We start from the raw sequence: 21,630 nt of genomic DNA, 5'->3' as shown, positions 1-21,630 counted from the left end.
CCTGCTGGTGTCCTTCAACTGCTCACTTGCAGGTTCCAGGGATGGTGGTTTAACAGCAGCAGACCTGCCCTGCCCACTGCACCTATGCCGCTGAGGTTGTTAATGAGAGCTCAGTAAAAGAACCTCTGGTTTCAGCTTGCTCACTTTTATGAAACATTCTGATTCTCACAAGCGGTTGACTTTAGTGCTGTAATGTCCAAAGAAACAAGCCCTCTTCGCGCCCCCCCCTCCACTGAAATAAAGCCCCGGCCTGCTTTAAAAATCCTAAATCACCCTAGGCAGGAGGGTGGACACAGGCTATCACCCATGAACTATGAGGCTACCCGCACACAAACCACCTGATTCTCCTCTTTTTCATCACACCAGCCTCAGGCGGGAGGTAGGTCCACCGCCTTCCCTGGAGTTACCTGGGCGGAGGGAGCGGAGAACCAGGCGCACTGTAATGAGCAGAGGGACCCTGCTGGCGTGTAAATCTCCTGCCCCTGGCAAAAGCCCCCTCGCCATTGCGGGCTCCGAGCAGCGCCGAGCACAGCAGTGGCCAGGCGGCTTGGCAGGAGCCGGTCAAGTCAAGCTTGCAGGGAGAGGCTGCCTGGCTGCAGGTTGCCCCCGCCCCGCTTTCCCGGAGAGTTGAGCCTAACCTGGCGGCTCGGAAGCGCTGGAAAGTTGCAGGGCCCCTGCCCCGCAGGCCGGCTCGGAGCCTTCCCGATCTCCCCGGACCCGCCCCGCCCCGCCCCAGAGCCGAGCGCTCGCCCCGAGTCCGGAGCCGCCCCGAGCTCCAGGGCCCGGCCCAGCGGCCGCAGGCTGAGCCGGTGTGATCCCGGCGGCGCTGGGGGAAGGAGCCGGGGCTGGCAGCGGCAGGGGAATCAGTGCAGCCGGCAGCGCCTCCCCCTGCTCCCGGGGCGCTGCCAGCCCGGGTGACACAGCCAGACACACACCGCCACCTTCCTGCCTCCCGGAGAGCCTGACACCGTCTGGCGCTGCAGCTCCTGCTTGGAGCCAGCCTCTCCCTCCCCGCTCCCCCGGTCCCTCCTCCTCCCCCGCCCCGCGCAGCGCCCAGCCCGGGACTCGCCGCTCTCTGTCTCCGCCCCGGCTCGGCGCAGCCCCGGCTCCAGCCGTGCCCCGCGCAGGGGAAGCAGCCCGCCGCGGGGGTACCAGCGCCTCTGCCCCGCGCCTCGCCTCGCCGCCAGGCGGGACTTTTGAGCGATGAGACGGCCGAGTCGCCGGCTGGCTTTGTCTCTCTTGGGGATCCTGGGGATCGCTGCTCTCCTCTTCTTCTTGGGGGCGAGGAGGAGGCTGGAGGTGGCAGGACCCGAAGGGCAGACGCCAAAGGTAAGGAGCACCCGCTTCTCTTCGGGGACTGGTGGCTGGGGTCCAGCCCGGATCGGCGCCAGGGGGCTTTGCAAGAGCAGTGTGGTGTGCCCAGCTGTCCCGCGGGCTGGAGCCCCTGCAAGTGGCCGCGGGGACATGCCCGGAGCACACGGGCAGCTTTGAGAACAGTCACAGGTGGGAGAACCGCTTGGTTCGGTGCCCTCGCTCCCCCCGTGCCCATGCTGTAGCCTGGCTTGGGGAACTGGATGCCAACTTCTTTGCAACAGTTTCCCAGTGAAGTCCTTTAGGCTCTTACTTCCGCAACCAAACCAGGGCATGATGCACTCAGAGCATCATCACCAGTGGCTTACATTTGTCCATTAAACCCTTGCCACCATCTCTTCCTCCCCCCCGCCCCCAAAGGGTTTTTAATGTAGGGCTGGAGGAGCGAACAGGATTGCAGGGCAGCCTAGCCATAGCCCAAAGGCAAGCAGCGTTTGCTGTGATGGGACTGGAGATTAGCTCGCTGGTTTCCTTGCAATCTGCAGGAGTTTTGCCTGAGTAAAACCTGAAGGATATGACCCGACCTGAGCATTCTGTCATTTGTGAAAGCTGAGATAAGGACCCTGTAAGAAATGTTTGGGAGGGGTGGGTGCCAGAAAGCCCCTCCCGGGTTGCTCCCTCTCCAGAGGTTTTGCAGTTGTATGAAGTACATACAGTACAGCAAGTATTTTTCCCTCTTCGGGGCTTGCTTAATTCCTTTCTGCGAGTCTGATTAGTGGCACCTATTGCTGCCTCTGATAGTTTTTAATCTGTGTATTGTCTGCTCAGGATGGACCCGATTCTCCTCTTGCTTACCCCAGCTAGCTTTACATCCGTGTAACTTCATTGCTGTCAGTGGAATTACTCCTGATTTATACCAGTGTGAGTCAGATCCTGCCCCCTGTACCGACGTTCTTGCTTCAGTTCCTGTTACTGGTTGGACACCTTCTCTGAAGTTCATGCCACCTTGTCAGGTGTCTGATACCACTGTGCTCAGCCTTGTAGCCCTTACCTGTTCTGTTGGCCCTGGGAATTAAAGTATTCTCTCAGAATGCCAGCCTACGTGTCTATGAACTTTTTGACTAACCAAGATTCTCAAGTCCATGTATCATTTTTTCTGTCTGCTGTGTCATCTTCATTCCTATGCTGCTTGTTTTTATATGCTGACTGTAACTGCGCTCCCTGTTCCAAATTATGACCTCACCAGGCCTTACCATGGCTAGATAGTTTTATCATGCTCTAGTTTTCTGCTTATACGATCTGTGCCAAAAGTTTTAATGTTTCTATCCACTCCCCTTTCCCTAGATCAGTCTCAAGTTTAATATTTGCCTGTTAGAGATATATAAACTTTTCTTGTTATTTGGCTTGCTGTGAGCACACTCCCTTGTATTCTAAATTTAAAATAGTAATTGAATTGAATGCTCTGGATAGCTCTGTGCTTGGTGTATAACTAAATTGGTAAGAAAATGATATATGCGGCATAGTAACAAAGACAACTTTGCACACTTGTAATGGTCATCATCACTAATGATTGGAGCTCCAGGGCTAAAAGCATGAATCTCTATAGTGTGAAATGGAGAACTAAGGCCCCAATTCAGCAAAGCATTTTTGCATGTGCTTAAATCCACCCCTATTCAGCAAAGCCCAATGGGCCTTAAACACATTCCTGAAGTTAAGCGTGTGCTATGTGGAATACAGATGGACCGCTGAATCCGGGCCAAGTCCCCTAGCTGGGTATTATAGCAGACCCGTGTCCTCTGTGGATCAGGCACAAAGGGAGACATGTAGCACACAAGGAAAGCAGTTTACACTTTCAGTTTTCATCTGTGGATTTCTAAGCACTTTATAAACAATAAGTGAATGATCCTCACAACCCTTCTCTGAGGTAGGCATGACTATACCCATTTTAAAGATAGAGAAGCAGACAGAGAGAATTTAATGGACTTGTCCATCACAGTGAGTCTGTGGCAGAGCTGCAGATGCCACCAACTGGTTTAAATCACTACACTTATGTAGTTAAACAAAAAAGTCAGGGTCCTAATATGAATATAAATATTTCAATGACATTTGTTTTTGTCTCAGTGAAAGCCGTTTCTGGTTGGACTTGAGCATTCCCCTTCAGTGTTCTGGGCCCAAAGAACAGTATTGTACAGTGCATGAGACAGCAACCTGCAACTTACTAGAAACAGAAACTGAAACTGACCAGTTTAGTTTCACAATCCAAACTGCATGAAAAGCAAAAAGTAGGTAAGCAGCATAAACCAGGAACATTTTCAAAATTCTTTCCATTTTAATAACCTATGGTGGTACTAACAGTGGTAAATAACTGACTGTTTGAAATACATGGGACCAGATTCTGATTTTGATTATACCACTGTAAATCTGCAAAAAGGAGTACTTGTGGCACCTTAGAGACTAACAAATTTGTTAGTCTGTAAGGTGCCACAAGTACTTCTTTTCTTTTTGCGGATACAGACTAATACGGCTGCTACTCTGAAACAGTAAATCTGGAGTGACTTGGTTGAAATCAGAGGGTTTAGGATCTGATCCAAAACCAATAAAGTTAATGGGAATCTTAAAGGGCTTTGGATCAGATTTTCACTCCAGATTTACACCAGTGTAACTGAAAGGAGCATCTGGCCCATGATTTTTATATAAATTGTGTCTGTTTAAGATATTGCTCACAAATGACTATGTGTATGCCAAGTCTGGAACTTTAAATCCAAGTTGCTGTTTGAAAAATTCCTAAATTGGTAAAAATACGTTGGTTTTCATGTGGCAAAAGTCACTGTTTTTTTACGCTTTTTTTCAAACAACAATGACTGAATGGATTTTTCAGGCTTCCCATAATCTCTCCTATCTAGGATGGAAGAATGAGTTTGTGCAATTTCAGGCCCAAAGATCATTTTTGTGGGGGAAGGTAACAAGTCACTGGAAACAGAGGTTTAGAATGAAAGTGCTCTCTTAACCATAACTATCCCTTTGAGTAAATAGGCTTGTATTGAAAATGCACTCTTCAAAACGGCAAAATAAAACCTCGCTTGTCAGCCATGATGTACTGTATTCTCCTTCAAATGAACCTTTTTACTTAAAACAGTTGCAGTAGAATTGATTCTTCATTTTACAGCCCCCTTTGAATATCCACAGAACACATACAGATTGTGTTTTCCCTTGCTCTTTGGACTGCTAACCACCTTGTTAGTGGCCTGATCCTGTTCCTATTGAATCACAGAATATCAGGGTTGGAAGGGACCTCAGGAGGTCATCTAGTCCAACCCCCTGCTCAAAGCCCCAAATCCCTAAATGGCGCCCTCAAGGATTGAGCTCACAACCCTGAGTTTAGCAGGCCAAAGCTCAAACCACTGAGCTATCCCTCCCCCCTCAAAGTCAAGGGTAATTTCCTCATGGCTACAGGATCAGGCCCTAAATTTCTAAGTTACACCTGCCAAGTTGCCATAACTCCGGAAATCTGACAGCTGCAATTGCCTCTCCTTCATTTCCTCTGAATTTTCCATCAAAACAGTTGCATCCCCCTGAGATTCATACAGTACAGATTCATTTTTTAGTGCATTACATTTTTGGCTTTGGAAACTACTTTTGAGTAATATGAAATATGAGCTAGTTGTGAGGAAAGGAACATGATGTCACTTCATTTAACCCCTCTTAAGGGATCCAAATCTGGTTTCATATATGTGCATCAAAGCCAGTGAAGCAGCAATAAAGGGAGAACAGGTCCTTGGTCATAGGACAGTACAATCGTCTGGCCATGAGGTTATGTACTTTGGATATTGGCTAGCTGCTAACCCAGTAGAAAGCAATACTTTTGCAGTATGCAGATAGGTCTTCCTCACCCTCTCCAACTTCCTAGAAGGAGCTCATATTGTAATGGCGGAAACATCATATGTAAAGTAATAGGGTAAACTGGTTGTGCAACTCCTAAAGGAGAAATGAGGTGTCTCTATTCATCAACCTCCATGGCAAAGCATTCCTGATCTACACTGGTGAGAAGAGCACTAGGCCTAAGGAATCTAACCCGAGTCTCCTACATAGGAGTCCAGGACATTATCACAGTGGCTATGCTTTCCCTATGCTGATATTCTATTGGCAGAATGGATAGGAGCATGCTTGTTTTATTTTACCTGATTTCACCTCCTCTTTCTTACTTTTATCTCCCTGCACCGCACTCTCTGCGGCTCCGTCTACGCTGCAGCTGGGACCAGACTTCCCAGCATGGGTAAACAGGCACGCGCTAGCTCCGATTGAGCTAGTGCGCTAAAAATAGCAGCGTAGCCGGCGAAGCATGGGCTGCAGCTCGTGCTAGTCGCCTGAGCACAAACACGTAGAGTCCCTATGTATGTACTTGGGTGGCTAGTCTGAGCCACTGCCTTTGCTACCCCTGGCTACACTGCATATTTTTAGGGCACTATCTCAAGCAGAGCTAGCATATCTGTCTAGCCACACTGGGAAGCATGCTGCAAGCTGCAGTGTAGATGTAGCTATTACCTTATTGATCCTGTCTCTGCTTCTTTCCTAGCCTTGCCCACTTTTCTTCTAGTCACTTTCTTCCTTCCTTCCTAATTCAGAGCATCACTGGCTAATGGCTGCATCAAGTCTGCGGTTTATCACATTCAGGAGCTGCCATGGAACATTTCCTGTCCAAGGAAGGCACTGCCAGCAGTTCACTCAAGCAGGGACTTCTTGCTGAGGCCTTTATTTTAAGCAATAAGCTCATAGTAACAATGGGGCATGGAATTAAAAATGTGTCCCACTCAAAGTCATAAGAGGTGTCTCGCCTGGCTGGTTATGGAATGAAGCCCCCAGTGCATTGGCTGCTGCCGACCAGGCTGATGCTACAGCTGCCTCTTGCGTTTGCAATGGACAGTTTGAATCTTACCTGTCTGGCTGGGGAAAACGTTCTTGTGCTTCTCTTCCGTTCTTTTTGGAGTCCCATCAAGCTGTGAAGAAAGGTAGGTGAGGCGAGTCCCCCTGGAATGGTGTGACTGTCTTCTCGTGTCCGCTGTCTAGCAGACACCTAATCAGGTGAGCCAGTTAGCAAGCAAGGGATTAGTAACATTAATCCTGTCTGCTGGATGGTTTACGAGGGAGCCACTGTACAGCAGCTCTGTGTTTCTGATCAGCTGAGGTTCAGTGGTTTATATTCTGTGCTTACGGAGCCTTTCATTTCAGGATCTCCAAGCACTTCACAAGCATTAATCAGTGTCAGCCAATTCCCCTTGCCCCTTCTGTTTTCCAGCGGAACAAATTGAGGCCTTCAAAGGCGCTAAGCATGTCCAGCGCCTATTGACTCAAGGGAGATAGAGTGGCTCAGAACCTTTGAAAATTAGGTCATCCATGACTTGCCTAAAACTGCCTAGTGGGTCAGTGTCAGAGCTTGGAGCAGAATCCAGGAATTCTGAGTCCCTGCCCCTGTTCTAACCACTAGACAGCACTGCCTCCCTGTGTTTTATGCAGGAGTTTTGTCTTTCTCTCATATTAAAAAAAAACATATAGAAATTAATAATTTAGTTAGATTAAGAAATAACGAGAGGAATTGATATGCTGGATTAATTACAAGTAAATTCGCAGATTGGTTTGTCAGGAATACATGCAGTGGGCTCTGCTTAGTGGCACTGAGCTGGCAAACCCAATTCCCAATGCTTGTGCTGATGCTGGCAGTGGTCAGGTTTCCAGCTTGGTTGGCCTCTCGCTTTCAGGGGCTGGCGGGGCTTGGGAGGGCCTTAAAAGAGCAAGGAGCCCCCTGTTGCTCCCACTAGTGTATGGATGAAGCATAGCTGATGGATTGTAGAGGAGAGCAGGACCTTTATGAGTGGGGCTGAACCATGGAGGAAGAGACATCTAGGCATCCCAGAAGACTCTCCAACTATCAAAAATATCAAGGCCCTGTTAATGTCATATTAAGAAACATGGAACTAAAAACCTCCTGGAGAAACAAATGTTATTTTCATGTTTCCAAGGAGGAGTTACAAACACTGAAGGGTATAAAAATAATTTAAACCGCAAAATATATGACATGACATATCCTGTAACTATTACTGTAGATATAGTTTGTTCAACAAAAGGGAATGGTTAATGTTAAAATGCAGTGTGTGTGTGTGTGTGTGCGGGGGGGGGGGGGAGGGGGAGGGTGATCCTCTGAAGTTATCAGAGCTTTCTATAAGTTGCTGAGGACCCACAATTCCTTCTATAAGCAACTGGGGCGGGGGGGTGGGGCACTGTGCAACCTCCCACACTTCTACAAAGGTTCCGGCACCCTTGCTCTGCACCCTGCAAGATTGGGCCCATAGTGAGAAAGGTGGTTACCAGTTCTGCAATTGGGATTTGAATATCACATTGCATTCTTTCTGCATCAGCACCAGCTGGAAAGATTCTGCATCCAGAGTTCAGCTGATAATCTTTCTTTTTTTAATTTCTCCAGGTTTTACAGCGCCAGTCTCCTGGAGGTGTTTAACATAGATTAAAACAACAATGTACACTGCCAAAATTAAGATCTTAACACATTAATTAACTGAACTGTGTATTCCAACATGAACACAAGTCTGCCAACTTAACATAATGGAGGGCTTGATCCTGTGCCCATTGACGCCAGTGGGGGATTTGGCACTGACTTTGATGGTCACAGGATGGGACCTATAATGACACTCATCAATGAATGCCCTCCCTGAAATGTCCAGGAGTAAAGGCAGGCTTTGCAGCATGTCTAGAACACTAACAAACTGGTGATGCGTGAGCCAGAATCAAATCTAGGTTTTCAGAGTAGCAGCTGTGTTAGTCTGTATTCACAAAAAGAAAAGGAGTACTTGTGGCACCTTAGAGACTAACCAATTTATTTGAGCATAAACTTTCGTGAGCTACAGCTCACTTCATCGGATGCATTCAGTGGAAAATACAGTGGGGAGATTTATATACATAGAGAACATGAAACAATGTGTGTTACCATACACACTGTAACCAGAGTGATCACTTAAGGTGAGCTATTACCAGCAGGAGAGCGGGGGAGGGGGATGAAGAGTGGGGGGGGACGACCTTTTGTAGTGATAATCAAGGTGAGCCATTTCCAGCAGTTGACAAGAACATCTGAGGAACAGTGGAGGGTGGAGGGGGGAAATAAACATGGCAAAATAGTTTTACTTTGTGTAGTGACCCATCCACTCCGTCTCTATTCAAGCCTAAGTTAATTGTATCCAGTTTGCAAATTAATTCCAATTCAGCAGTCTCTCGGAGTCTGTTTTTGAAGTTTTTTTGTTGAAGAATTGCAACTTTTAGGCCAGTCCTTGCTTACAGACATCCCCCCAACTTGAAGCAAATCCTCACCAACAACCACACACCACACCACAGAACCACTAACCCAGGAACCTATCCTTGCAACAAAGCCCATTGTCAACTGTGTCCACATATCTAGTCAGGGGACACCATCGTAGGGCCTGATCACATCAGCCACACTATCAGAGGCTCGTTCACCTGCACATCTACTAATGTGATATATGCCATCATGTGCCAGCAATGCCCCTCTGCCATGTACATTGGTCAAACTGGACAGTCTCTACTTAAAAGGATAAATGGACACAAATCAGACGTCAAGAATTATAACATTCAAAAACCAGTGGGAGAACACTTCAATCTCTCTGGTCACTCAATTACAGACCTAAAAGTTGCAATTCTTCAACAAAAAAACTTCAAAAACAAACTCCAACGAGAGACTGCTGAATTGGAATTAATTTGCAAACTGGATGCAATTAACTTAGGCTTGAATAGAGACTGGGAGTGGATGGGTCATTACACAAAGTTAAACTATTTCGCCATGTTTATTCCCCCCCTCCACCTCCCACTGTTCCTCAGACGTTCTTGTCAACTGCTGGAAATGGCTCACCTTGATTATCACTACAAAAGGTTTCACCCCCCTCCCTGCTCTCCTGCTGGTAATAGCTCACCTTACCTGCTCACTCTCCTTACAGTGTGTATGGTAACACCCATTGTTTCATGTTCTCTATATATATAAATCTCCCCACTGTATTTTTCATGGAATGCATCTGATGAAGTGAGCTGTAGCTCACGAAAGCTTATGCTCAAATAAATTTGTTAGAATCAAATCTAGTTTGCTCTCCCATACCCTGTATTTCAACTGCATGTCTAACGGTGATAAAAAAAAACACTCTCATTTTTGTGTTTGTGTGACTCAGATGAGCCAGGGAGCAGACCTGCTGAATAAGAAGGAGCTGTTTTCTCAGTCACTTTCCTAACTGTAGCTAGGCTTTGAAAATAGTTTTCTTCCACAGTATCCATCCGGGTTGCTAACAGTTGCGTCTTTGTTGAACATTGAGCGGGACACAAAGTTCTGTCAGAATTTAGCAATCCAATTGGTCAGGCAAAACTCAGCTGACTATAATAATAATAAAACTGTCATAGACAAATGGTGTCAGGCTTATATTATCTGTGTTGTTTAATTAATCTATTGACTGCGCATGAGTGGCCTCTCTGAGATATCTGAAAAACAATAGGCAGTAAATGAAACCCTTGTTAATTTTTCACTGGTAATTACAATGAATGAATTTGCCCCCCTTACATTCCATTACAGCTTCATGGTGCTGCTGTGAGTGATAGGGGCATAAATATTGATTGAACAAGGCCTGTTTACTTTATGAAATGATGAGCATCAGGCATCCAGGAACCTTCCAGTGTTTTGTGCTTGTAAAAAAAGAAAAATTTTAAAAAGGGCAAAAAATTGCTGGCTGTTTACTTAGAAGAAGCCCAATAAAGCTTGGATGCAGAAAAAACCTTTCGTTTGACATTTTAGAGGAAGGAGGAGAAAATTTTCTTTTTTCTCTGAAAGAATGTACAAAGATTTTGAGAAGTACCCAACGCTGCCAAGAAAATTCAAAGCCATTCACTCTTGGACTGAGATTGGAAGGCCCAGTGAGTCTCAAAGACAGGCCTACAGAGCTGCCAGCGAACACCTCCATGCGGTCACCCAGCAGTGGCTGTAACTAATTTGTGTCTCACTACCCATTAGCTGCTGTGGGAAGTCCCACCTCAAGGGGTCTGACAGGCAGCAGCCTCATGGCTCCTGATTGGCTCCCTGCCCTCTACAAACCTAAGGGTCGTTCCAAGAAGTGTCCAGGCAACAGTGTGGATCTGCTGTAACTACCATGACCATTCTTGATCATCAGTTCCTGGCTTTGATCTCAGCTCAGTTTGGACCTTGCCTCCAGCCCTGGACCCTGAAATCTGACTCAGACTCTGATTCTTGCTATTGACCCTGGCCTGGAACTTGACTGCAAGCTCCCCTGCTACTCTCAGCCTTAGGTTTGACCCTGCTCTGACTCTTGGTCCTGACTGCCCTTGGCAGGACCCTGGTAGAAATACTCTGAAGATACGGTTCTGAAGATCATTATGAAGAAGGCCGTTGAACAATTTAAAAGAATTTCTATATATTCAGTGTCAGGAGGGTTAGATTTACGTCATTCTATCCCCTCCCCCCCCCATGTTGCTTTTTATCTTTATTCCTTCGGGGCTGGCTCAGGCTAGCTTGTGATTGTCTGACCTTCTGGGTTAATCCTGTCAGAATTCCTAAACTAAGTAGCTCTGAACTAGAGCAGTATGTGGATGGGAGATCTACATAAAACACCTGGATCGGCAGTGGCCAGTCTGAGGGCCAAATGTTCTTTCAGAAAGGTCAGGCGGTTACAATCAGCACTGTGGGGCAGAGTGTCTGGCCTGTTCTGCTCTCTTTGTGCTACTTTGCCAGAACTCTGATATTTTAGGGGTTGCTGTAACCTGTGCCAGCTGGCAACAGTCCATTAGGGGTCATATGCCAGCCGAGGATAGTGCTAATGCAACATGCTCCTGCCTCTCCACCTCTGCACGAGGGCTCTGGAGAGAGAGAGAGAGAGAGAGAGAGACAGAGAGGTGTAGGTGCTGGCTCTGTGCCTGCTAAGGACTCCCCAGTGCCGGGAGAAACCCCGGGAGTGGAGTTGCAGGTGGTTTCTGCTTCCTTTTGCCTATCTGGTGTAGGTTCTCAGCTTCTCCTTTTCTAGGGTACCCTGAGTGGCTGTGCTGGGGAGAGGACCTTTGTCAAGCACTTCCCTAAGCTGTAGCAGAGCCAGGAGAGCTCCTATTCTCATCTTCCATATTCCAGCGGCTGATTGTGCACCAAGAGCTACTCTTCTCCTTCCCTGGCCATGCAGAAGGGGGCCAGCAGGGGGGCTGGTGAGCAGCTGCAGCTGGGGCTGGACAGCTGGCGTTGGAAGCACTCCTAGCTTGGCTAGTACTAGGGCAGCAGCGGAAGCTGTGGGAGGTGGCTAGGGAGGCAGGGCCCTCTACTTCCTCCTCAGAGGGATACAGACACGTCAGCTAAAAAGTCACAGGGTGAAGCTCAGGGAACACACATTTGGTTCATAATCAAATACAGATTTTCGTCTTAACACAGTTGGCCCTGGATGTCCCTGATTCAGAGCCATGAGGGACACAGTGAGTACCACTGACCTAGATGCTGTGGGAAGTACTGGTGACAGTTTAGTAGGAGGCATTGTCCTCTTTGATTCAGTGCTGAGCCTTGTATCTCACCCGAATATTTGGGGGTGCTGTACTGCAAGATCTCCTGGCACCTTTGTAATCCTGGTATCCTGGCAAAACTCTGAGAACTGCATCCCACCTATCTAAACTTCCCCCTAAAGTTCCAGGTGGAAACAGTACTTTCCATTTCTAGCACGGCAATGCAGTGGGCAGCTAAACAGCTGCTCTGTTCCATCTGAGAGGTGGCAGGAGAAGTGACTGTTCGTTTTTTTCAAAAGACCTTAAGGCCAGATTTTCAAGTGCTCAGTGCGCACAACTGGGGCTCAGCTCTCACTTAGGCCCCAAATCTGTCTAAAGCGCTACCCACTCAGCAGCTTCCATTGTGACCCTTACAACCAGATTGCCCTAGGAGCTCTGAAGAACCCAGCCCGTTGAGTGAGCTCTTCTGAAAATCTGCCCCCAAATTGCTCTCAGATTATAAACTCTTTGGGACAGCGACTGTATCTGTCTGCATAGCTGAAGGGTGCCTAGCACACTTTGGGTGCTACACAATATACAGTAAATTACATATATAATGTATATGCTGCAATTTGGTGCAGTGGCTTCATGCCTTTCATAAGCATCATCTTTGTGGGAAGATCTTCATACCAGTTTTCATTTCAAAGAGAGTGAGGGTGATCACTGTTTTCCTCCCCTACCACAGTAATTTGTCACAGGAATAAGATCTTTTGCAGAAAGTATAAGGTATAGTCTATTGAACCATTTAAAAAAACTCTCAGTGCTTTATAATGATATTTACGGGCCAATGCCCAGGTAAATATGTATAAAGCACAGGTAAGTGTACAAATTTTAGGTTTAATACTTGGAGCAGTGTTCTGCATAACACCACCATACAGCGAAGTATATACAATGTACTTGGTACATTATTATTCTATCCTGATAAGTCTGAGTAGCTGAGTAGAGGTTTTATACAAAGGTGTACTTGGTGCAGCGCTGTTGTTCTTTGGGAAGGACGCACGTTGTTTACTCAGGATATAAATAAGGGAATGACAACTTTTTCCAGATATAGGACAGCTGTTTGGAAGGAGCTGCCTGGGCAGCTTTCATGACCAAAGAACCACAAAGATTGGCAGAAGGCACCGGCAGTAATGAGTGTTGGATTTCAGCTCCGGAGCTAAGAGCCCTGCTTTCATCTAGCACCAAGACCTTTGAGCAGCCCCATTACAGTCAGTCCCTTTTAGTCATTCAGGGGCTGAGCCTGGCCCACTGAAGTCAGTGGGAGTTTTGACAGTGACTTCAGTGGCAGCAGGATCAGCCCCTAGAAGTGGTGCTATCTCTCAGCTCGATGTCATAATCCCGGGCGTGGGGGTGCAGTATTTTGCACATGACTGAACAAGCTCTTTTAAAAACACCATCCCTGTGAGCACACATGTTGCTTTATATGCAAGCTCTGCAGATGGTATTAGGGTTGGCAACGCACACGCCCCTGGAGGATGCCAATTTGGTACTTTTGTTAGCTCGAGTCTCTGTGCTGATGGAAAAGAAAATATGGGAGAAATAATAAAAAATGCACAAGCAATGTGCTGCAGCTGTGCAAGAGAAATGTAGTTAGAGCCATTTCCCTTCCATGAGGACAGCCCAGCATTTGGTGCAATAAAACCAATCACGGGGATGTATCTGCGGGGAAAGCAAAACTGGGATCTGCTAAAGAGAGACACTTTGCATGAAAGGGTAATTATGTGTCAGATAACAACAAAGGGTGCAGTGGATTGACTATTAAATGGAATAGTACAAGCACAAAATATCTACCATTAACTGTGTGCCTCTTGGAGGCTTCCTCCTGTTTAAAGAAGGGGAAGGGGTGAAAACCAGATGACAGCCTGGTAGATTTGTTATCACCCCACTTTCCTATGCAATGAAAAGAGCCATTCCCCCCCTCCCCTCACAATAAAGTGCTCACATTTTGCCAGCAACACTTAGCACATTTGCTTACTAAGCTGCAATTAAATTGATTTTTTTCTCCCTCTTCCCCTTCTTGGTTCCAAAGCCGCTGCGGGAGTCAATGTGACAGGAAGATCAGCTGGGAAAGAGCCCTTGGACCAGATCCTCAGCTGGTGTAAATTGGCCTTGTTCTATTGCCTTTAGTGGAGCTGTGCTGAATTCCATCGGTTGTGAATCTGTCCCCTTATTAATATATAAAGGGACTTATACGGTCTCTTCTGCACAGCATCATCAAAGTGCATGTGCGGTGATGCCACTAAACTGCCTTTGCTATGGGAGATGAATGGGATGTAGCTGAGAATGTTTTACAGCTGACTTATGTCCAGTTCCATTGGTTAAGGATGGAGACGGCAGCCGTCTCCCTCCCAATGGGATGCGTGTGATTGCTGATTGCCTGTCTGTTTACATGTATTTTGCTGTGTTCCAGGCACTTATCATTAGATTCGAAGCACATGCACAAGTCAGTATTTAAAAAACGTCTCTCAGAGCAATCCAAAGCTGAATCAGTGACCTTCCTGCAGTACGGGCCTGCTCGCCTGTTTAGCCCCTTCCCTTGGGCTGGACCTGATCCTGCAGCCTTGCTCATGTGAGTAATTCTTACTCACAGGAATACTCCTATTGATTTCTATAGGACTGTGCATGTGTGTAAAGCCTACTCACATGAGCAAAGCTTGCAGTGCCGGGTCCCTTAAGCCTGGCTGAAGGGATCTGACAACATGCCCTGAAAGCCAGCTCAAGTGCTGTTTGGTTGGGTGGTAGCTGAATGCTCCTCATTGAGTCTCCTACCTTGCTTGAGCATCCAGGCTCATAATGCCTGCTGGGTTAAAACACAAGAAAAGCAGGTCTCTAAGATATGCACGTCCCAAGCTATGATATAGGGCTTCCTAGATCACACGTGCCATCTTGAGTTGCACCCAGTAACTAACTAGAAGCCAGTGGAGCCTCTTCAGCTCAGGGTAATATGCTCCTTGCAGAAGTGTGGCTAAGTAACCAGGCAGTCTCATTCTATATTGCTGTTTCCAAGTGGCCTGAAGATGCAGCCTTAGACAGAGTGTGGTACAGTGAGCCGGTCTAGAGGAAACAAGTGCACAAGTCACTCTGCTGAGGTCTCCCATCTGAGAAAATGGATTCCATTCTCCTTGCTATAAGCAGATGTGGGTTGGGAATTACTCTTGACCACTGCTGTGATCTGAATAGCCAGAAGCAACCAAGGATCAGACATGACCCCCAGCTGTGAATGTAAGTCACAAGAGGTGGGCGAGTCCCTTCAAGGTGGGATGCAGAACAGATACTACATCCCTTATCGTTAGCTGTTGAGGAACATTTCAGGTCCCAGCTCTTCGTAATGATTTATTTCTCCCTGTCTTCTGGCCTTTCCAAACTCGGCTACTTAGTTTGACTTTTTTTTTTTCATGGCTTGCCTAATGAGCTCCCTTGTGGGTCGTGGGTAGGACTTGAAACCAGGACCTTCAACACCAAAGCACAGATCTCTATCACTTAAATGAAAGTAATTACTCCATTAGCTAGTAGCAATTGTGGGCTGCTATATACCACTAGGTCAGCCACTAGGAGAGGATGCAATGCTCGCTCTGCCAGCAGTACACTTTCAGCTTTAGCATACTATTCTGAAACAATAAGTGAAGCTGACCAATCTAGTGGAAGGGCAGAAGGTAAACAAAGGATAACTTTTTTCAGGACAAATAATCCAAGGTGGTGGCATTAACAACATACAGTAGGTTTTCTGATTCTTGGACCAAGCTGTGATCTGGGTGGCATATCTCACACAAGCTCTCTTAATCATCTGCTATTTTTGTGAATTGTTGTCCATGAGGCTGCTTAAAAAGTTGAAATTCCAACTGACATCATTACGTTCCAGAGTCAATAGGCCACTGAGCTTAGTGGGACTGTTTGCTCTTCCCAGAATGGCTGTGGCAGGGTATGTCTCCACAGCAATGGGGAGATATGATAGCAGCACATGTAGACAGACCTGAGAGAGCTTTGCTCTTGCTAGCTTGACTCACAGTAGCTAGCCACCTGAGTACAAGCTGCCTGGGTCTGTACTCTGGCAGCTCGCTTGTGGCTGCACTGACATTGTAATTTGAGCTAGCTAGATCAGGGCTGGTTTGGTCATGTCTACGCATGCTCCAATCACACCTCCTGATTGTAATGTAGACAGACCCTTTTAAGACTGTCTGTCTCCAGACTCATGAAGACAGCCCTGCACTGGGTCCATATCTGGATGCATTAGACCACGGGAGATAGACCTTCATGTCAGCTGGTTGGCTGGGGATAACAGACTACTGCAGTGGGGCAGCTACGTCCTTAGGCAGCTGATTCAATTGAAGGCAATGAAAGACTGTGCCACTAATGGCCAAGTCTATACGTGTGGCTCCTGGAGCTCCATTTGTCTGTGTGTCCAGGCTCCAGAATGGATCCATTCAGCTCTCTTCTTTGTTTTCACATGGTATGTGCTGAGCGTACGTGCTGGGAGCAGGGCTCGATCATCGTTAACATCTGAATTCAGAAAATGAGCGGTGATGACAGTTTCATCAGGCATCCACTGGTTTATTTATCAAGGCACTATTTGCAATACTAATCATTTGCCTTTCATCCAAATATATCAAAGCTCCTTATAAACTTTAATTAACCCTTACGGCATCCTCAAGAGGAAGGTAAATACAGTGTTCTGTGCTTTTCACTGTTAACTTTTAGTTCAGGAATTAATGGGTTGACTTGCCGCAGAGTGCATGAATATGATCTAAGTTGGGGCCATGTATATGCTGGATCTGAGCCCAGTGCTGAGAGAATTGGGCCCCTCAAAGTTTGAGTTACTGTGTTGGAAGCAAAAATGATCTTTGGAACAGCAAAAATTGGTGACACATTAGCTGTAACAATGTGTTTGTCTGCAGCTGTCTCTAAGTAGACAGAGATAGTTGTTTAGGGCAGCAGCTTGGAGGATGCTTCAAAGCAGAGAGCTATCTGGAATCTGGTTAGCCTGCTGTTTTGATCAGTCACTCGTTGGACTCTGTTTTTGTTGTTTTATCACAGTGAAGCGTTTTGTTGAGGAAATCCAAGGGGCTGCTTGTGATTCACAAATACACAACCTCATTGTCATGATATCAGCCCATTTTACAGCTGGGCAAACTGAGGTATAGAAAGGTTCGATTACTTGTGCCACCTTACTTTCTGAGTCAGGAGCAGAAGCTGGAGTAGAACCCAGCACTCCTGACTGTGTGCTTAGCCGTACATTCTGACCACTAGAACCCACCCTTTCCCCTTCCTTCAGCATATAGGTTGAAGATGGTAATAATTTACCATAAACAAGGTTGAGCTCCAAACCGAATACTATTTGGGGGAGCAAGTGAGCTAATCAGTGCATCTCATTTTTAAAAAGAACTGCAGCAACAGCAGGAAATACAGTGTCAGAAGAAACAAAATTGGTTCATTTGAAGATCAGGCCAAAAGAAAAGGAAAAGATTGTATTATTGTTATTATTATTATTTACTATTTCAGGTGGAACTGAGGCTTTTACTTGTCGGTTTTATAGTCCGAGATGCTGACAATAAAATTATTAGAAAATGATGTGAGGAGAAAGGGGCTTGTGCACTGCAAAAACAAATGAGCTCTGAAATCACCTTCTAGCCTCTAACTATTGTTTCCAGAGCCAAGGCAGTTGAGAGAGATTCTTTCTTTTCTTTTAAAGCCATGAAAGGAGTAAGTCCAAAGGCTCCAATTTGGCCCAAGCAGGAGGGGGAAAGCTGCTTTGTCGTGACTTCCTGAATAGCTTTGTCTGCACTTAGACACACACCATTTCCTTTTCAAGGCCCAGTGCCAGCATCAGACAATTACCAACACACCTCATAACACAGTATAGAGATGTGCGGCTGGCAGATAAGACGAAAAGATGTTTGATGGTCGTGGTGCATAGTGGCAGTTACAGCCTCTTCACACTGCAGGGGTTTGTAGAAGTGTCGTTTTTATGTGTGCGCATTTCGTTTTTGCTTAATTATAATTGGGCACAATTGAGCAAAATCAGGGTGAGAACAGAATTTTAGATTACGATGGGCTCATTTGAACTCCTTGAGCCAAATTCCGCTCTCAAGGAAATCTGGAGAGATTCTGCTGACTTCAATGGAGTGCTTTTAGATTTACACGGGTGTCACTGAGAAAAGAATGGGGCCCCTTTTTGTGGCCTTGTCATTTTCTCATCCCATTCTCTTCTAAGCTGTGTCTGTACCAGGAATGACTGGTTGTTTTTGTAAAATCCCCACTGCTGCTGTCACTGGTTGGGAACCCGAGGCCAGATGAAGCTCTGATGGCGTCCAGCTTTTTTACTACCATATTAATTCAGCCACTTGGGAATATTTTCCTATGCAGTCAGAACATAGCCTATAGTTTGTAAATTGCTTTGGGATCTTATAGGAGGAAGGTGCTGTATAAACCATAAGTTCATTTAAAATATGATTATATGCAATGCGAGCTATCAAATGGGGCCTTTCTTTTCCCAGGGACAGACCGAGGGAAGCTTTTTCCAATGAGCATCATCTTTTTGGAGTTTCAGCCAATCAATTCTAAGCTTCCACTGAGCAGTGAAAAGCAAAATGTCCTTGTCCTTTCCTTTCAAGAAAACAGACATTGCAATTCCAGATGGAAAACCAGGCCTGCTCCTTCCTGAGGATGACTGCAAAGCTATAGTTCCCCGTACTTCCAGCTTCTAAAACTTGGGAAAATGTACTGGTCACACTTCATTCGTATGCTACTTAGTTTTTGGTGATGCAGCAGCTTTTGAAGAATTTATATTTGGATCTGCCACTTAAGTTCCCAAGGGTGATATTTATGTGTGTGTGTGTGTGTGTGATGTCATGAGATGCGCTGTCCACCCCACACAAGACCTGAAGTGGTTAAGGTAGCTAGGCAGGCCAATGAAGTGCCCAGGCTGCACCTGGAGGAGGAGCCAGGGAGCGGGGATTAATCAGAGAGGAGGCTCAGCTGGACAGGAACAGGCGGGGCCTGTATAAAGCCCAGTATCTGAGGACAGCTGGGAGCTGCAGGGAAGCAGAGTGTAGCCACTCCCTGGGTGAAGGGCACACTTGGGACTATACAGTATAGTCTACATTCTCCCCCTGGAAGGAGGGAGAGCCAGAAGGTAAAGTAAGGCTCAGGGGAAAGGGCAGCAAGGTTCAGGAAGGTACAGACCTTAGCTGCTGACTAGAAGGCCCCTGATCTAGAACCCAAAGTAGAGGGTGGGTCTGAGTTCCTCTACTGGTCACTGGGGAAGTGGCATAGGCTGGAGAGTGGACTGCTTGGAACAGTTTGCCCTGAAATCCCTGGAAGGGCAGGACCCTAGTGAGGTGGCCAGAGGGCCAAGTCACCAAGGGGAAGATGCAGCTCCTGGAATGAGAGTGGCCATAGGGTGAGAGAGGATGATGGGTGGAGAGACCACCAGAGGAGGGTGCAGCACCTGAAAGGAGCTAATCCCCAGAGCAACCACGAGGAGGTGCCCCTGGTGAGTGCACCCCGTGACATGGTGCTAAGGCACTGTAGCCCCTTATGCTTTGGCCGTTGACAGCTGCAGTTTGAAACCCAGAGTTCAAGTTTGGTCAGTGACCTAAATTTAGGCTCTGCATGTGTTGAGATTTTCGTGATTCCGCATACTGGCTAAGGAACGCAGAGTATTCTCTCAACTGAGTGGACAATGCTGAGATCCAAGAGAGCTGCCTGACTGGGTGTTTTCGTGCTGAAGCCAGAGGACCAAAGGAGTTGGTCATTTTCATAGAATCATAGAATCATAGAATATCAGGGTTGGAAGGGACCCCTGAAGGTCATCTAGTCCAACCCCCTGCTCGAAGCAGGACCAATTCCCAGTTAAATCATCCCAGCCAGGGCTTTGTCAAGCCTGACCTTAAAAACCTCTAAGGAAGGAGATTCTACCACCTCCCTAGGTAACGCATTCCAGTGTTTCACCACCCTCTTAGTGAAAAAGTTTTTTCTAATATCCAATCTAAACCTCCCCCACTGCAACTTGAGACCATTACTCCTCGTTCTGTCATCTGCTACCATTGAGAACAGTCTAGAGCCATCCTCTTTGGAACCCCCTTTCAGGTAATTGAAAGCAGCTATCAAATCCCCCCTCATTCTTCTCTTCTGCAGGCTAAACAATCCCAGCTCCCTCAGCCTCTCCTCATAAGTCATGTGTTCTAGACCCCTAATCATTTTTGTTGCCCTTCGCTGGACTCTCTCCAATTTATCCACATCCTTCTTGTAGTGTGGGGCCCAAAACTGGACACAGTACTCCAGATGAGGCCTCACCAATGTCGAATAGAGGGGAACGATCACGTCCCTCGATCTGCTCGCTATGCCCCTACTTATACATCCCAAAATGCCATTGGCCTTCTTGGCAACAAGGGCACACTGCTGACTCATATCCAGCTTCTCATCCACTGTCACCCCTAGGTCCTTTTCCGCAGAACTGCTGCCTAGCCATTCAGTCCCTAGTCTGTAGCGGTGCATTGGATTCTTCCATCCTAAGTGCAGGACCCTGCACTTATCCTTATTGAACCTCATCAGATTTCTTTTGGCCCAATCCTCCAATTTGTCTAGGTCCTTCTGTATCCTATCCCTCCCCTCCAGCGTATCTACCACTCCTCCCAGTTTAGTATCATCCGCAAATTTGCTGAGAGTGCAATCCACACCATCCTCCAGATCATTTATGAAGATATTGAACAAAACCGGCCCCAGGACCGACCCTTGGGGCACTCCACTTGATACCGGCTGCCAACTAGACATGGAGCCATTGATCACTACCCGTTGAGCCCGACAATCTAGCCAGCTTTCTACCCACCTTATAGTGCATTCATCCAGCCCATACTTCCTTAACTTGCTGACAAGAATACTGTGGGAGACCGTGTCAAAAGCTTTGCTAAAGTCAAGAAACAATACATCCACTGCTTTCCCTTCATCCACAGAACCAGTAATCTCATCATAAAAGGCGATTAGATTAGTCAGGCATGACCTTCCCTTGGTGAATCCATGCTGGCTGTTCCTGATCACTTTCCTCTCATGCAAGTGCATCAGGATTGATTCTTTGAGGACCTGCTCCATGATTTTTCCAGGGACTGAGGTGAGGCTGACTGGCCTGTAGTTCCCAGGATCCTCCTTCTTCCCTTTTTTAAAGATTGGCACTACATTAGCCTTTTTCCAGTCATCCGGGACTTCCCCGGTTCGCCACGAGTTTTCAAAGATAATGGCCAATGGCTCTGCAATCACAGCCGCCAATTCCTTCAGCACTCTCGGATGCAACTCGTCCGGCCCCATGGACTTGTGCACGTCCAGCTTTTCTAAATAGTCCCTAACCACCTCTATCTCCACAGAGGGCTGGCCATCTCTTCCCCATTTTGTGATGCCCAGCGCAGCAGTCTGGGAGCTGACCTTGTTAGTGAAGACAGAGGCAAAAAAAGCATTGAGTACATTAGCTTTTTCCACATCCTCTGTCACTAGGTTGCCTCCCTCATTCAGTAAGGGGCCCACACTTTCCTTGGCTTTCTTCTTGTTGCCAACATACCTGAAGAAACCCTTCTTGTTACTCTTGACATCTCTTGCTAGCTGCAGCTCCAGGTGCGATTTGGCCCTCCTGATATCATTCCTACATGCCCGAGCAAGGAGCATGCATTTGCGTGGGAGTAGAGTGGCAGTGGTGGTATTTTAATGCCCTCAGCAATCTCCTAGAGTTTTAATGCAGTGCAGCCTGCG

At 46.9% G+C, this 21,630-nt stretch overlaps 1 protein-coding gene across 3 annotated transcripts in view; it reads left to right on the top strand.

Annotated features, from left to right (window-relative positions):
• Positions 1-1,098: 1,098 nt before the first annotated feature.
• Positions 1,099-21,630, top strand: part of GALNT14 (polypeptide N-acetylgalactosaminyltransferase 14) — a 184,202-nt gene continuing 163,670 nt past the window's right edge. For all 3 annotated transcript variants that reach the window (XM_077813658.1, XM_077813656.1, XM_077813655.1), the window contains exon 1: positions 1,099-1,329. In XM_077813658.1, the coding sequence (XP_077669784.1) occupies positions 1,204-1,329 (126 nt within the window). In that variant the 5' untranslated portion in view covers positions 1,099-1,203. The remainder of the gene's footprint in view (positions 1,330-21,630) is intronic.

The sequence above is a fragment of the Eretmochelys imbricata genome, chromosome 3 (assembly GCF_965152235.1).
Source record: "Eretmochelys imbricata isolate rEreImb1 chromosome 3, rEreImb1.hap1, whole genome shotgun sequence".
NCBI lineage: Eukaryota > Metazoa > Chordata > Testudines > Cheloniidae > Eretmochelys > Eretmochelys imbricata.
Note: the sequence above shows the minus strand (reverse complement) of the source record. Positions and strands in the feature narration are given on the sequence as shown.